General features: G+C 38.9%; 1 protein-coding gene across 1 annotated transcript; it reads left to right on the top strand.

Moving 5' to 3' along the window:
- Nucleotides 1-1,016: 1,016 nt before the first annotated feature.
- LOC107144171 (mitogen-activated protein kinase 8-like) lies at nt 1,017-4,811 on the top strand. The gene is given in 3 exon segments (XM_048796383.1): nt 1,017-1,090; nt 3,931-4,164; nt 4,166-4,811. Coding segments are annotated over 3 exon segments (954 nt in total).
- Nucleotides 4,812-16,146: the final 11,335 nt, after the last annotated feature.

The raw sequence follows: 16,146 nt of genomic DNA, 5'->3' as shown, positions 1-16,146 counted from the left end.
AAAAGAAATATAGAAGAAACCACCTCAGAGGAACTTAGTAAAGTTAACCTTGATTACAAACTTCTTATTGCCTAAAAAAATGCTTAAAATAATAATGCTATAAAAAATTTAAGTCAAAATAATGCATAAGTAATATGATTTTTTTGTATTATATGCTCACCCTAGGTTAGGCCTCTATAAGCACTAATCACATAGTTTAAGATGTTGTACATCCATATTTTGAATCTTGAGAATCACATTAAAGAAGTGTACTCAGGCTGGTCATGTACTCAGATTCAAATTGACACCCAGCAAGCTTTCTTTACTCAGCTTTTATAATCCAAGGTCAACTGCCTATAATTTTATTCAGCCCTCTTAAATTGCATTCCTGATAAGTCTTCTTCACATACTATCAAATTGTTTCTATGGATAATCCTCTAATCCAGTCAGACCACTGGTCTGCTGATCATCAATTTAAATTCAGCATTTGTTTCTACTGGACAAATTTGATTTACGAGGTTGCTCAGACAATATTTTATAACTTTTAGTGATAATCTGTTAAGGACTGTAAATCAAATGTCAGGTTTAATCTAATTGTCCCTTAACTATGATTGCAACTCTGTGATCTCAATGTAGACCCTTGATTAGTCATACTTGATTAGTCCCCTGCTTCAGCATTATTATGAGAATTCGGGTCTATCCTAATGGCTCCTGATAGTAGGTCAGTGATTTTAAGTGGTGTCATACAGGGCTATGTTTTATACCATTCCCCTTGCCTTGTACTTGCCTATTTATAAATTCTTTTAGATAACCTAGAATCCCGCCCTCTGGTCCTCGCGCGCCCTCCTCGCGCCGGTCCCGATTCCACGTCTGCAGGAGAAAATGAAGCGGGGGAGGTGGATGGCAAGTTCTGAAACACTTCGGTGAAGCTTGAAGTCTACTTTATCTGATATGAGAATGGTAACCTCTACTTGTTTGCGAGATCCAGCCTCTTGGTGAATTTTTGGATGAAGCCATTAAATTAATTTCTTGCCATCATGAGCAGAAGCAAGCGGGACAACAATTTTTATAGTGTAGAAATTGGAGATTCTACGTTCACAGTCCTGAAACGGTATCAGAATTTAAAACCTATAGGCTCCGGAGCTCAAGGAATAGTTTGTGCAGCTTATGATGCCATTCTTNGGAAAATTTTGGATCTTCTATATGTCCTCAGCCAATAGTGATAATTTGAGTTCCTGTTTTCCTATTCATATCCCTTTAATTTCTTTGTTCTGTTTAATTGCTCTGGCTGGAGTTTTCAAGGATGATGTTGAATAGAAGTGGTAAAAGAGGGCATCCTTGTCTTGTTCAAGTTCTTAGAGGGAATGCTTTCTATTTTTCTTCATTTAGAATGATATTGGCCTTAGGTTTAGCATATATAGCTTTTACAATATTGAAGTTTGTTTCTACTATCCCTAGTTTTTCTAGTGTTTTGAGCATGAATGGATGCTGTATTTTGTCAAATGCTTTTTCCCCAGACTACATCCCCAGACTCCCCCCACCTTTTTTAAATGTTTTATTTTGAGATAGAGCCTCACTGCCCAGGCTGGCCTCAAACTTGTGATCCTCTGGCCTCAGCCTCTCAAGTCTCTGGAATAATAGGTGTGTCCCTGCAGTTTTCATTTTTGACAAGTTGCCAATTTCCCCCAACATGGCTTTTTTTTTCCCCCCTTGCTGTTTGGGAATGGTATGGCTTCTCACAAAATCTAATATCTTGGACAATAGTTCTGGGAACATCAGGCTTTCTTCTTCCTGATGGGTTCTCATTCATTAAGGTATGCTAAGCAGATGTCTTGTTTGAAATCCAACTAATCGATGAGATCTTTTCCTGTCTTTACCTGCAAATTTGTGAATAATTTGTGCATTTACAATACGTATTATTCAAGTCAACAAATACCCATTTTTTTTTAACCTCAAGTATATTATTTGGAAACTAGACAGTCATGTTTATCCACGCCATCACTGAAATTGTTAAAGGTACCAGCTACTGTTCATGTAAAGCACATTGGCTGTACTCTTTTTTCCATCCAACTTTGCCAAGTGGTTTAGTTCATTCCAACAAAGACACATTTATTATCTAACCATTTTATGGTGAGAATTTATATCAAATCTGTAATAATGCGACCCTTTAACTTGTGTTTGTATCAACATTGTTGATTTCCAAGGACACTTGTGTAGTCTGTTTTCCTTCATGATACCTGTAGCTTAGAATCCAATATTTCAAAGGTGTACCAACAAGTTATAACAACAAAGAGATTGTGGGAAAAATAGCATGATTGTGGATTCTCTACCACTTCAAGCATTTGTAGAACTATCTCTGACTGCCAAGGAACAAAAGGATTTTGAGTAAATAACTAAAAATATCCAACTATATATTATTTGTACTCTGCATTAGGTGTAAAATGTTGTTTACATGTATATAAAATATTATATGTATGTACATACATGTGTGTGTTTGTATGTAGTCCATGTATGTGTTTGTGTGTATGTGTGTAAATGTATATAAATGCACACCTATATATATGGCTTGCTGTGAGACTGTTTCTCAATGGCAATATATTAGACAGGGCCTCAGCAGAAAAAAATGGCATATTAAACATGTATTTGAAGGGAGTGTAAAGAAGGATCTTTTTAAGGTGAAGGGATAGACGAAATTATGGGAACTAACCAAATAAGGTAAAACACTCAAAAATGACCAATAGAAGGTTAGTTATTGACCCCCTCATTATTTTCAGCTGCTAGCAAAACCAGCAAGTCCTGAAGCAGCAGAAGTATGGATCTGGGTGGGTATTCTGTCTTAGCCAGTTTGTAGCATATGCCATAAGGATCACAGAGAATAAATACCTTGACCTCTCTTCTCATTTCTTTTCTTTTCTTTTTTTTTTTTAATATTTTTTAGTTGCCAATGGATTTTTAACTTTGTTTATTTATATGTGGTGCTGAGGATCGAACCCAGGATCTCACACATGTTAGGCAAGTGCTCTACCACTGAGCCACAACCCCTGCCCCCTCTCTTCACATTTCTGACGATGCATTGGACAGGTCCAGCAGAAAACAAGGAAGGAAAACATAACCCTATTGACATGGTTCTTAGGGGTCTGCCTGCTAGAGCTCAAGGCAAGGTAGCAAGGGGCAAAGATGAATTTCCATGTTCAGAGAGCATGTATTACCTTTTCTGTGGCCAGGCTGCACATTACTATGCAATATACATTGTCCCAGTGCTCTATTTATTAGACAGCTATTTTCCAACATTGATAATTTGAAATATAGTGCATCCCTCAAAATAAAGTGACAGCCTAGTTCTAGAAAATACTTTCATGAATGCATTTCTTATAACACACATCAATTATATGTGTAATATTTTGTTCAGTTGAACATTGAGAAGTAACTTTCCAACAAAGTTGATGCCATTTTCATAGTGAATTTAAAAGTAGTTTCAGACTGTCTAATCATTCACTTGTTGCTTTTGTCAAAAGAATGGGCTTCTAAAAGCGTAAGAATTATTTCAAAGTTACCATGAGTGGTATATTTGTTACTCATTTCAAAATTTTGTGGGTCAAAAAACTGGTAACTTAGTATGCAAAACGAATATAATACTAATATGACTTTGTTTTACCATAGTAGTTCTTGTTTGAGCTTTAAGATGCCTTTCCAGATCTCTTAATCTTATTTGATTAAAAATTTCTAGCTAATAATAATAAAAAATAATTTCTAGAAATTATAAAATTATACTAGCTTCTTCTAATGACTAATAATTACTAATCTTTCTAAAAACTATAAATTTTTAAATTTACAAGTAAATTTTAAGCTGACTTCTCAGGTTCGCTTTTTTATGATGAAACTGTGCAGTAATATTATAATTAAGAAGAATGAACAGTTAACATGAATTGAAAGCTTAATTGTGAACTGCAGAATCTTTGTATATATCTTAGCAATCATTTCTTATTTTTATGTTTTGAAGGATTTAAAGCCCAGTAATATAGTAGTAAAATCAGATTGCACTTTGAAGATTCTTGTCTTTGGACTGGCTAGAACTGCAGGAACAAGTTTTATGATGACACCTTACGTAGTGACTCGATACTACAGAGCACCTAAGGTCATCCTAGGCATGGGCTACAAGGAAAACGTTGACATTTGGTCAGTTGGGCATCATGGGAGAAATGATCAAAGGTGGTGTTTTGTTCCCAGGTACAGATCATATTGATCAGTGGAATAAAGTTATTGAAGAGCTTGGAACACCGTGTCCTGAATTTATGAAGAAACTACAACCAACAGTAAGGACTTATGTTGAAAACAGACCTAAATATGCTGGATATAGCTTTGAGAAACTCTTCCCTGATGTACTTTTCCCAGCTGACTCAGAACACAACAAACTTAAAGCCAGTCAGGCAAGGGATTTGTTATCCAAAATGCTGGTCATAGATGCATCTAAAAGGATCTCTGTAGATGAAGCTCTTCAGCATCCATACGTCAATGTCTGGTATGATCCTTCTGAAGCAGAAGCTCTACCACCAAAGATCCCTGATAAGCAGTTAGATGAAAGGGAACACACAATAGAAGAGTGGAAAGAATTGATATACAAAGAAGTGATGGACTTGGAGGAGAGAACCAAGAATGGAGTTATACGAGGGCAGCCCTCTCCTTTAGGTGCAGCAGTGATCAATGGTTCTCAGCATCCATCGTCATCGTCGTCTGTCAATGATGTGTCTTCAGTGTCAACAGATCCTACTTTGGCCTCAGATACAGACAGCAGTCTAGAAGCATCAGCTGGACCTCCGGGCTGCTGCAGATGACTACTTGGGCCTTGGGGGGGTGGGAGGGATGGGGAGTCGGTTAGTCATTGATAGAACTACTTTGAAAACAATTCAGTGGTCTTATTTTTGAGTGATTTTTCAAAAAATGTAGAATTCATTTTGTAGTAGTTTATTTTTTTTATTTTCAAGTGATGTAATTTAAAATCTAAGTTGTGTTTTAAAACAGCAACAAAACTGTATTGTATTTTTTGCTGTAATTAACTGTATAATGTAAACCTAATTATTTTATCATGTTTTAAAATTTTTGCAAAAAAAAAAAAAAAAGATAACCTAGAATCATATCCTCTCATTTTAACTCCTGTTGTGGAATAGAAAGATCAATGTATTTCTTTATTGAGTTGAACTGGCAACAATATTGATAGACAGTTCTATTATCAAATTATCATCAGAAATACTTAAAATCAATGACACTAAAACACCACTATTATTTGGAGCAAATGATCCTATATCCTATATCATAATTAAAGTTAGCTGTAAATGAAAGAAACCCACCATACCTGGCTGGAAATGTCTCTTAATGGCCTAGGCACTGAAAATAAAAGAACAGGTGCTGGGGATGTAGCTCAGTGGTACAGAGCTTGCCTAGCAAGTACAAGGCCCTTCACACAATCCTTAGCACAAAAAAACAAAAACAAACAAAACAAGTCATTTGCTTTTATATCTTTAAAACTCCATGGCTACATAAATTGAAGTGGAAGTCCAAAGTTAATATGGTGATTGTTAGTCACCTTACCCCATTTAGTTACAAAGGAGGCTGGGAAAAGTACATTTATCTGAGAAGCTATGCACCCAGATGAAAATAGTGCAAGAATTATAGAACAAATATTATGGCAGCACTGTCAGTAAATCTCAGCCAGAAACTCCAAATCATTCATCAAAATTTACATATGCATATCCAAAAGTACTATACATCTGAAAATTAAAATGTGCATATCCAATAATTCTAAATATTTAATTTTTCAGACAACCCACCCTGTGAGTTCACCAGAAAGCTGTATTACTTAAACTATTTCACAGATGCCTTATTATAATTATATCTCTGCCTTATGATCAGTCACTAATGAACTCTGCTTTGAAATCATTGGAGATAAGAAATCACTGAGGGGTGCTTTATGGAATAGCCTATGTATTCATTTAAGGGTCCAGAATATTTTCTAAGGAACATCTTGGCTCATTTCCATGCCACAATGGGTTATTAAACAGGTTAGAGTTAATACCAAGATTGACTTCAGTAGCTTAGTGATTAATCACAAAAACCTAATTTTTTCTGGTACTGGGGATTGAACCCAGGAATGCTTTACCACTGAGCTACATCCCCCAGCCCTTTTTATTTAATTTTGAGACAGGGCTCACTAAATTGCCAAGGCTGGCCTCTAACTTGAGATCCTCTTGAGTCATGGGATTATACACATGTGCCACCATGCCTGGCTCCATACAAACCTATTTTAAATCAGAAATGTGGAAAATTCCTGTACACAGTGCATGAATCATGGTGCTTTCATATTCATATTCACTTCTCTCATCTCTTTTCTCTTTCTTTCTTTGTTTCTTTTTTTTTTAAGAGACAGGGACTCACTGAGCTTAGTGCCTTGCTGTTACTGAGGCTGGCTTTGAACTCATGATCCTTCTGTTTCAGCCTCCCAAGCCACTGGGATTACAGGCATGTACCACTACACCTGTTCACTGCTCTATTTTAAGGGAAATTACCAACTCAGGGTCCCAGTGTGTGCTAATTAGTATTCTTGATTATAAGTAACAGAGTTGCAATTCAAACTAGCTCCATCAATAAAAGCTTTTTTCTATTGGTTCAAATGGTTAAGAAGCCCAAACTGGGCCTAAAGGTATACATCTGTAATCCCATCTACTCAGGAGGCTGAGGCAGGAGGATCACAAGTTCAAGCCCAGCCTCAGCAATTTGGTGAGGCCCTATGTAACTTAGTGAGACCGTGTCTCAAAATAAAAATAAAAAGAGCTGGACGGGTGTGGTGGTGAATGCCTGTAATCCCAGCTGCTTGAGAGGCTGAGGCAGGAGGATTGCAAGTTCAAAGCCAGCCTCAGCAATGGCAAGGACCTAAGCAACTCAGTGAGGCCCTGTCTCTAAATAAAATATAAAATAGGGCTGGGGATGTGGCTCAATGGTTGAGTGTCCCTGAGTTCAATCACCAGTAACCCCCCCTCAAAAAAAGGGCAGATGGGGATGTGGTTGAGTGCCCCTGGGTTCAATTCCCAGTACAAAACAAAACAAAACAAAATCCCCAAGAATGGCTAGTTTATGTGCTCATCCATTTATCTACTTGGCTGTTCAGTGCCTCTTCCATGGTATGTTTTCTCTGGTGGCATCAACCTGTGATACAAATATCTTCAATTTTTTGTGCACATTTCCATAGGTCCATCCCTGTGTCCTGTGCCTCTACCACAGATTGTATTGCCCTCAAATATTTCTCTTTTTCTTTCTAGCATCCTATCTAGATGGTCAGGCTATTCCCCACTGCCCAGGACTCCATAAATATTTCCACATTGTGGCTCTTTTCCTTTACACAAAATGCAGGGCAGTTCTATTTGGAGTCTGCCATTTGTGCAGATTTTCTTTCACCACTATCTTTAAATGCTTCCCCAAGCATGGCCATAGAGGAACCATTGTCCATTGTCAGTTTGCATCTATATATTGAGCTGGACCATATATAAAGCACACTCAGACATTTTTCTCCTCCCTCAGGTGGTCAGTTGTACAAGATCCACATAGGGCTACTGGTGTGAGCTGAGGAAGGGATGCTAGTATAATTATGGTGGCTGACATGAGGTATGACTTACCATGTGGCTTACTCATACCTTTGGGCCTGCTTAGGATTCTGGATGTGTGGTTTTCATCTTACAATGGATTGCTGCTTGGCCCACCCAATATTATAACTTTGTATGTCTGAGAGGACCCAGCCTAGCTCCTATAAGCAATTCTTGACACAAAAATAGTTACTTACTGTCCCCTGATCAACTGTTGCTTCTCTACCAATGTCTAGGAGCCTACCCCAGAAAGATAGACTTGTTGTAATTCTCCCACTGGGACTTGACATAAAATCTCACACTACATCTTTTTCTACCAGACACCCCCATCAAGTCTGCTGAATCAGCAAGTCTTATTGTAGCTTGGACTCATGCCAGGGAGCCCTTTCCTACCCTAGGCCCATTAAGTTGGCAGCCTTTTGTGACACTTAGTACATATGCCCAGAATGGTATTCCTAAATTCAGAAGGTATTCCCTCTAAGACCTAAAGAGATCACCAGGTAATAAGGTTTCCCTTCTTTGTAGGAGGGATATAAGATTCAACAACTAGTTTTTACTTTACAGAGGATGTCTTAGCATGTCCTAACCATGGTCCCTTAAAAATTTACTGAAGTTGGCAGGCATGGTAGCACACGCCTGTAATTCTAACTACTTGGGAAGCTGAGGCAGGGTAATCACAAGTTTAAGGCCAGCCCAGGCAATTTAGCAAGACCATGTCTCAAAGTAAAAACAGGGCTATGGATGTAACTCACTAGTAGAGTACTTACATAGCATGTGTGAGACTCTGGAATCAACACTCAGTACTTCAAAAAAAGAAAAAGAAGAAAAAAATTAATTGAAGTATAAGATTCCTTCTGATCACCTCTTCCTCATTGTTTCCAATTAGCATAATGTCATCAATGTAATGGATTAATGTATTATTCAGTGGAACTTCCCAGATCTCTTTAAACTATGTTATGACATAAAACAGGCAGATTAAGTTAGCCTGTGTCAAAACAGTGACTGTATATTTTTGTCCTACGTAGTTGGGAACTGTTTCAGATTCTCTTTCCTGACTGGACTAGAAAAGAACACATTTGTCAAATTGATAGCTGTATATCGTGTCTTGAGACCATGTTAGTCTCTTGGAACATAGATACCACGTCTAGAATGGTGGCTGTGAATGGCCTCATCACTTCCAGTAATCCATGGTAATTCCTCAGAATCCATCCAATTTCTACAGGGGCCGGATTAGCAAGTTCAGGGATTCATGAGATCCCTTTTAGATTATTAAGGGTAGCATTCGTCCCTGCCATCTTTTTGGGATACAATATTATTTGGGGGTTACTCCCTTGGGGGCTGGGAGAGAGAGGTGTGTTTCATCGGCTTTGTTTTTCCCACTATGATAGCTCTTGGCCCTACACAGGCCAATCACCCAATGTAGAGGTCGAATCAATTGCCATGTGTATCAGTTGCAATTGTGCATACATTCAGGGAATAGGAAAATGATCAGCAGGTGGCTCCATAAAACCAGTAGAAACACTGTAAGCTAGACTTTGGCCCCCACATGCCTCTACTCTAATGGGTGGCTGTGATGACGTTCGTGGTCTCTTAAGCTCAATGTCAACTCAGACTCTTTCCAATACTACCTAAATTCCCTATCCCCAATGGAAGAGTCACCTGACTTGACAGTCAGTTCCTTTGGGAAAGAATTGAGAAAATTGTTGTGCTCTACACTCACCATAGTATTACAAGGTCCTTTCTCTGGAGACTCAGAGCCCTGGATCCCTGGACATCTCTTCAATCAATGGATTCTGGTTCTAAAAACAGGATCAGATCTAAGAAATGAGCAAAAAGTCAGAATTTTTTATTGGAGTGACACATGAAGTCTCCTATATGACACTGGCTTCCTGCACCCTGGTTGTATGCCCATCAGTTTTGCCACTAGGGAGCCATAGCTTTTAACCATCTCCACAATTCTTTGCTAGTTAAGGCCCCTTGGCAGCCACTCCAGTCTTTCTGGTCATAATGATAATTGCATCCCCATGGCTTCTGGTAATTAAGCACCACCACCTGGCCTGCTTTTGAGTTCCATCATTCTAATCACTATCAATAAGCCAAACTTTGTGACAGCCTCTCTGTTTTAGCCCAGGCCATCATGCAGAGGCAGCCACCACTAAATGCTGATGACCATCTCAACAGTGCTTTTCCCATGGTCTTGGTGAATGATGTGTCCTCTGGGCTTTTCCATGAGGCATAATCCACTGGCAGATCTCTGGCCTCATGTAATATATGCATTGCTGTCTTTGCACTTCTCTCAGACTCTTTATTCCTTGCTCCATCATTTGTTCTGGCTATTTAGGCATTTCAACTTAGCTCAGCCTGGGCTTGCACTTTCTCTGGACATCTAGGAGCCACATAGCACTGAGTTTGTCCCATATCCTCAAGTCCTTGCCAGGATGTCCCAAGAGAGTGACTCGAAGTCAATAAGCTCTCCTTTATCCAGTCATAGTTTTCAGTCTCATTGATCAGTCACCCTCAAAATCCAGTCCATTGTTACTCTTCTAGCTCTTGTCAGTGCATGCTTAACAGGTCTTGCAGCTCCTTTGGGGTGTGGTCCCTTTGCCCCTTATCAGACCCAGAACTCCATCAGCCAAATGATGCTAAGCATAAGCTCTTAAAAGAGAAGAATGGGAAACCCCCTGAAGATTCTCAGTGTGCAAAGGAATCTGGGGAGACAAAAGCTTCAGGGATACTGAGTTTCTATCCCATGTTTCAGAGTCCAAGGTTGCCCCAAACAGGAATCTCTGTCCATGGAATACTAGGATGCCTCAGCTGAGTGTTCAAACATCTTTGAAGGCCAATGAATATAAATATGAGTTTTGTCCTCAGCTTTTTCTGCTCTCCCACTGCAGGCTATTAGGGCCTCTTTGTAAACTCCCAAAGAGGCCTTCTGGCCTTCACACCTATTTTTCAATTGTTCAGTTTCCATTATGTCTCTGTAGAGTATCATTGAAACTGAAAGCAACCAAAGAATTCCCTTGTTCTTATGTGCATTGTAATTACACCCCACCCCACCAAGGACCTTTCAAATCCTTGCACCAGCCAGAGCATTCCTCTCCAGCAGAACATTCTTCCAATCACCACCAGAGGAATTTTTAGCCAAGAAAGTGCAATATTAGATCAGGGCCATTCTACTACAAAGGATGGATGTTCTCATTGCCAGCCTGGTGGTGAGCGATCTGTCACCATTGCCCATCTTTTCTCCTGTTTTTTTTTTTTCTTTTCCAGACCACTTGAGGTTCCACTATGTCAGTTAGGTCCCCCAGTAAGCAAATAGTGAGATGGAGGGAGGAGTGCAGAAAGTTTAATGGAGGGGTTCAACACTTGAGAAAAATAAAGAGGGTGCAAGAATCAACATAGAAAGCCTCTGAATCGGGGCTGGGGTTGTGGCTCAGAGGTAGAGCACTTGCCTAGCATGTGTGAGGCACTGGCTTTGATTCTCAGCACCACATAAAAATAAATGAATAAAATAAAAGTCCATCAAAAAAAGAAAGCAAGCCTCTGAATGGTGATGCACATCTGACACCTATTTTTTTTAAAAAAAAAAAAGTGAAGGAGAAAGTAAAATCTGGTAGAGAGAACTTCAGACTGCAATGCAGATCTGACAAAGTCTCAGCCATCTCAGTGGGGAGCTCTGAACAAAGAATGCTAGTTAATGAAGACCTATGATGGGCAGAAATAGCCCCATCATTGTAGTTACATTATGCTTCCTCTGAAAGAGGAGAGCTTCACAATTATGTGCTGAGGCAGATCCTGAAGACACTGCAGTCCAAGCCTGTCTGATAACTGTTCTTTTTGCAGCTGATAAACAAGTTCTTTTTCAAAGGAAGATGCAAGTGGCATATCTCTTTGTTTGCCACAGTAGACAAAAACAACAGATGTCCACCTCACTCTCATCAATAATATGAACATCTTCTATAGTGAACAGGTAAGTCATAGAGATTTTTATTCTTGTAGTTCTTTTTTAGAGAAAACAGCCTCATCTACAACCCATGCTGAGAGGAAACTAGATAAAAAGTATAATCACTACCATTTCTTAAGCACCTGCTATTTTTAGATACTAAACAAGGTGCCTGATGTAAATTATCTTTAACCTTTATACTATTCATTATCCAAAAGTACCTTTAATCTCCAAGGATATGCCATCCCACACTTTTGGCAACACTGAATAGTACAAAAGCTGCCACCTTCCATGACTCAGATTCATATTCACTGTCACCCCCTTTCCCCCCACTACTTTATTTTTTTTGAACTCCAAACTTGTGTGTGCCTTTAATTAACACACATTTCGGGCTTTTTTCTGAAGTGCTGGGGTCAAACCCAGGGCCCTGTGCATGCTAGCCAAGTGCTTTGCTATCGAACTACATCTCCCACCCTTATATCTGGGTTTCTTTGTCTTTTGACTTTTCCTTAGATTTGCTATGGCTGTTCACTTGTTTGGGTTTTTTAGGCTTCCCATCCCCTAAATATGGTGACCCAGACTCTGGTCCATTTCCTGACCTACATCCTAGTACCCTCAGGTCTCTATACCAAGTTATAAGTGTAAAATGTACCCAACTCCATCTTCTACCTGTGTAGATGTTATCTCTATTTGGTCTCCATTAGTTGAGGAGCAAGAAAAAATAATCAGGTGAGGTAGATATAATTACCCCAATTTTACAGATGAAGAAATTGATTCCCAATGAATTTAGATAATTGCTCAAAACCTAGTTTGTTGCATGGCAAGATGTCCTAGCTATCGTTAAGATACATTACTTAAAACTTGGAAAATAAGGGGGAAGAGAGTATTGCATATTTTTCAATATGACCCTGAGATGTTGACAGGATCACTCAAGCATTATTTATTTACCTAGGGGGATGTATCTTTCTGCAACTGTGAACTAAGGGCTCACACTCTGCATTTATATGTTAATTTTTCTGTTCATTAAAAATATAACCTCCAAATTATAATTTCACTGCCCTTTGTACAGTAACCAGTTTTGTCTCTAACTCTGTAAACTTATTTCAAAGTGCCTTTCCTGGTGGACTCTAAATATGGCAGTGCTCAAAATGTTCTTTGATCCAGCCTTACTATCTTATTGATTTTTCTAATTAATGAATCAAATAACATCTTTGATATGTGTCCATTCTATATTTGCATGAGAGTCATGTTCTTAACTTTTGAAAATTATCCTTTGGTATTATAATATTTGATGTCAAAGTTCTTGGTGTTTTCCTATTCTAGATTACCTTTGAAGATGGGAATGTCAATATATGGAACAGTAAGGGAGCTGTGATTTCCCTACCCCAAGTTGATTTTCTCTGGAATTGGGAGAAAAATCTTATGCTGCATTGTTCCTGATGTCAAGACTATGCCTCCATCTTGGGCCATATTTTGGGAAAGAGTTTTCATTTTGCAGAGATTTCTGGTGAAAGAAACAGCACAAGAATATTGACCTTGAGATCTGCCTAGAAAACTGTTCCTTGAATTTTTGAAATCTTGGCACAAAGCCTAAGTGCTTAAAACAGAGGCTTTAATTCCTCTTTGAGGGCTCTTTTGCTTTCAGAAGGCTATGGGATGCATAAAAGTAAAGCCAAGATCCTCTTCCACAATGGACTATGAAGGGCTAATCCACTCTAGATAATGTGAAAATTTGTCTTCATTATGGGCAAGGGGATAATGCCTACAGTTTATGCTTCTTCCATTCATGGAAATTATTCTTGCCTGGAAAGATGCTGGAGTCCCTTCTTTTATCCTTAATACAAAGAAATGTTAGGTAAGATATAAAAAAATAATTTAAAAACATAGTTGAATTCAAAAGCAAATTCCTATGTGTCAAGTGGGAAGGATTTAAGCCATACAGCCTATGGAATATTGGGCCTGAATATACACCTCAGGTGCTAAGATATTGATACAAGAACAGTCCTGGAATCCAGGGTTTAAAAAATCCAATCAAGAAACTGGACCCAAGTTCTTTAAACAAAGGTGGGCACTGCAAACGGGTTTCCCTGTCCTTTGTTTAAGAGTAAAAGTAGAATGCACACAATTAGGTTGTTCACCTTGGACCATTGATGGAAATAGAGCTACCTATAAGAACTGAAAGCCCTAGTTTGAGTTCTGCTGGAGACTGGAAACAAGTTTTTAGATCCTGGAATGTGAATATCCTTTGCTGGCAAACATTTAAAACTGATCTTGAATGTATGAAATTTGAAAGCCTAGAGCAGAGGCAAATGTTAAGCCATCTGATTGTGATACCTACTTGATCTAGGGTATACAGAAGATTCTCATGAAAGATAATGCTCACTGAAGATGAGCTCATAGCAAAAAAATAATTACAAAGCACATGAGGACACTGCCCTGAGTGTTAGCCAATGTTATTAATCAGAGAATTCATTGCAAAGGACCACAGTGAAATCGAACAGGTATATATGGAGAACCATATTCTCTTTTATTCTTCTTGAGCCTTATTCTTTTTGGCCGGGCATAGTGGTACATGCCTATAATCAGTGACTAGAGAGGCTGAGACAGGATGATTGCAAGTTCAAGGCCAGCCTCAGCAACTTAGCTAGGCCCTGCCTCAAAATTAATAATAAAAAGAGCTGGGGCTGTTGCTCAGTGGAAGAGTGCCCTTGGATTCAACCCCCTATACTATAATATACAATTTTTTAAAATAGAAAAATAAAAAGGAACCTTTACCTCTTTAAAAGCATTAGGAAGAGTATTGCCTTAGTTTGGGCACCTCAAGAGGCAGATTCTGAGACAAGAATTCAAGTACAAGTGGTTCATTTAAGATGTATAGAAATCACCTGTAGATGGGTGTGGGGATGATACAGGAAAGGTAAGGAAGATGAGGTTTCATTATAAAGTCAACTCTTATGATGAGTACTTGGAGCTTAATCCCAAAAGGTTAACTGGAGGAAAAGTACAAAACACTCACCTAAGAATTATCCCACCCAAGGGGATGTAGGGTGTTAATAATGAGATACAATTTATAATGAGGGGTAAGAATTGTACTACGGGTTTTTGGTTTAGAGTTGCTCTCAGGGAGTTGATTTCCTGGCCTGCTGCATCAAGAAGAGTAGTTTTGGGTTCAGAGGGAAGATATTCAGATGCAGGGATATATGTAATAGCCAGTGAAAGTCACAGAGAGCACACTAAAATGATGAAGGGCCATGGATGAGGCATTGAGAGTGCTACAAACAACCTTTGACTATGTCTCTGCCCTTTCATTCTCTTTGCCTAGGCAGGGGTGGAACGAGCGCATGCAGAGAATAGAATTCCACCTCAGGATCACATTAGTAAGTTTCTTTTTCTCCTCTGACTCTCCTCTTTGCTAGTCCTGGGAAGGCTTTAAATAGCTTTAGGCAGCTCTGATTGATCTGGTCTTGTTCTAGATCTTTCTGTGTCCACTCTGAAGGTTTCAGGGCCTTTCCTTTTGATACCCAAACCAATCAGGCTCTTGCAACCATAATCCCTTTTCACTCATAAATTATAGCTCTGCAAAAAGCTTCAAAATCCTATTTTGTAGCATAAAAGTAATTATTTTTGTACTGGATACTGAACCCAGGAGCATTTAACTAATGAGCCACGTCCCCGGCCCTTTATTATTTTTTATTTTGAGACAGGGTCTCTCTAAGTTGTTTAGGGCCTCAGTAAATTACTGAGCCTGGACTCAAACTTGTGATCCTCTTGCCTTAGCCTCTCAAGTCACTGGTATGACAGGTATGTGCCACCATGTCTGGCAAAAGTAAATGATTCTCTTTCTTTTTACTAGTTTTAATGAGGGAAAGGCTATGGGGGTAAAAAGAATTACCAATAATAAAAAAAACACAAAAAAACCACATTGATTTACATTGCAAAATACCATTGTTACATCAGTTATACAGGAAATATGGCATCACTTTGTTCTCTATAAATCACTTTAAATTCTGTTTTGAATCTCCATTCCTACTGGGCAGATGATCTCAATCATTATTAAAAGAGCTTCCCTCTTGTTGTTACATGAGAATCCAGGAGTTTTATAGAGAAAAAGAGAAAGGGTCCTGTGTAGGAAGAAACTTGGCCTTGCCCAACAAGAGAGTGGCCTGGCCTTTGTCCTGACTCCTAGAGGTAAACTCTAAATCCTTGTAACTTCCAGAATAATGCAGTGTTTTTGTCATTCATGGTGGGCCACTTGGGCTGCACTTGAGAGTTTATGCTAAGGAGATGACTCAGAGTGGGGCAAGGCACACTAGACAGATTTTTCTTGGCAGGAAGGGGGGTGGCTGAACACACCAGAAAAAACAAAAATGTGATGGAAGGTGGGGTGGAGATCAAATTGAACCAAATTAATCAGGCTGCATAATAAAGCCCTAGTAAAATAATCTCAACACCAATGCTTGGGTGAACTTTCTCATGGATGATTGGCACAGATACTGTTAGCAATGTTCTGTGCTTATTGTTACAAATCCATGTCAGAAGAGTTATGTGTCCTGAGGACAATAGGAGCTTCATGTTTGGAAGGCATTACAACCC

This window comes from Marmota marmota, unplaced genomic scaffold (assembly GCF_001458135.2).
Source record: "Marmota marmota marmota unplaced genomic scaffold, marMar, whole genome shotgun sequence".
Classification (NCBI taxonomy): Eukaryota; Metazoa; Chordata; class Mammalia; order Rodentia; family Sciuridae; genus Marmota; species Marmota marmota.
Note: the sequence above shows the minus strand (reverse complement) of the source record. Positions and strands in the feature narration are given on the sequence as shown.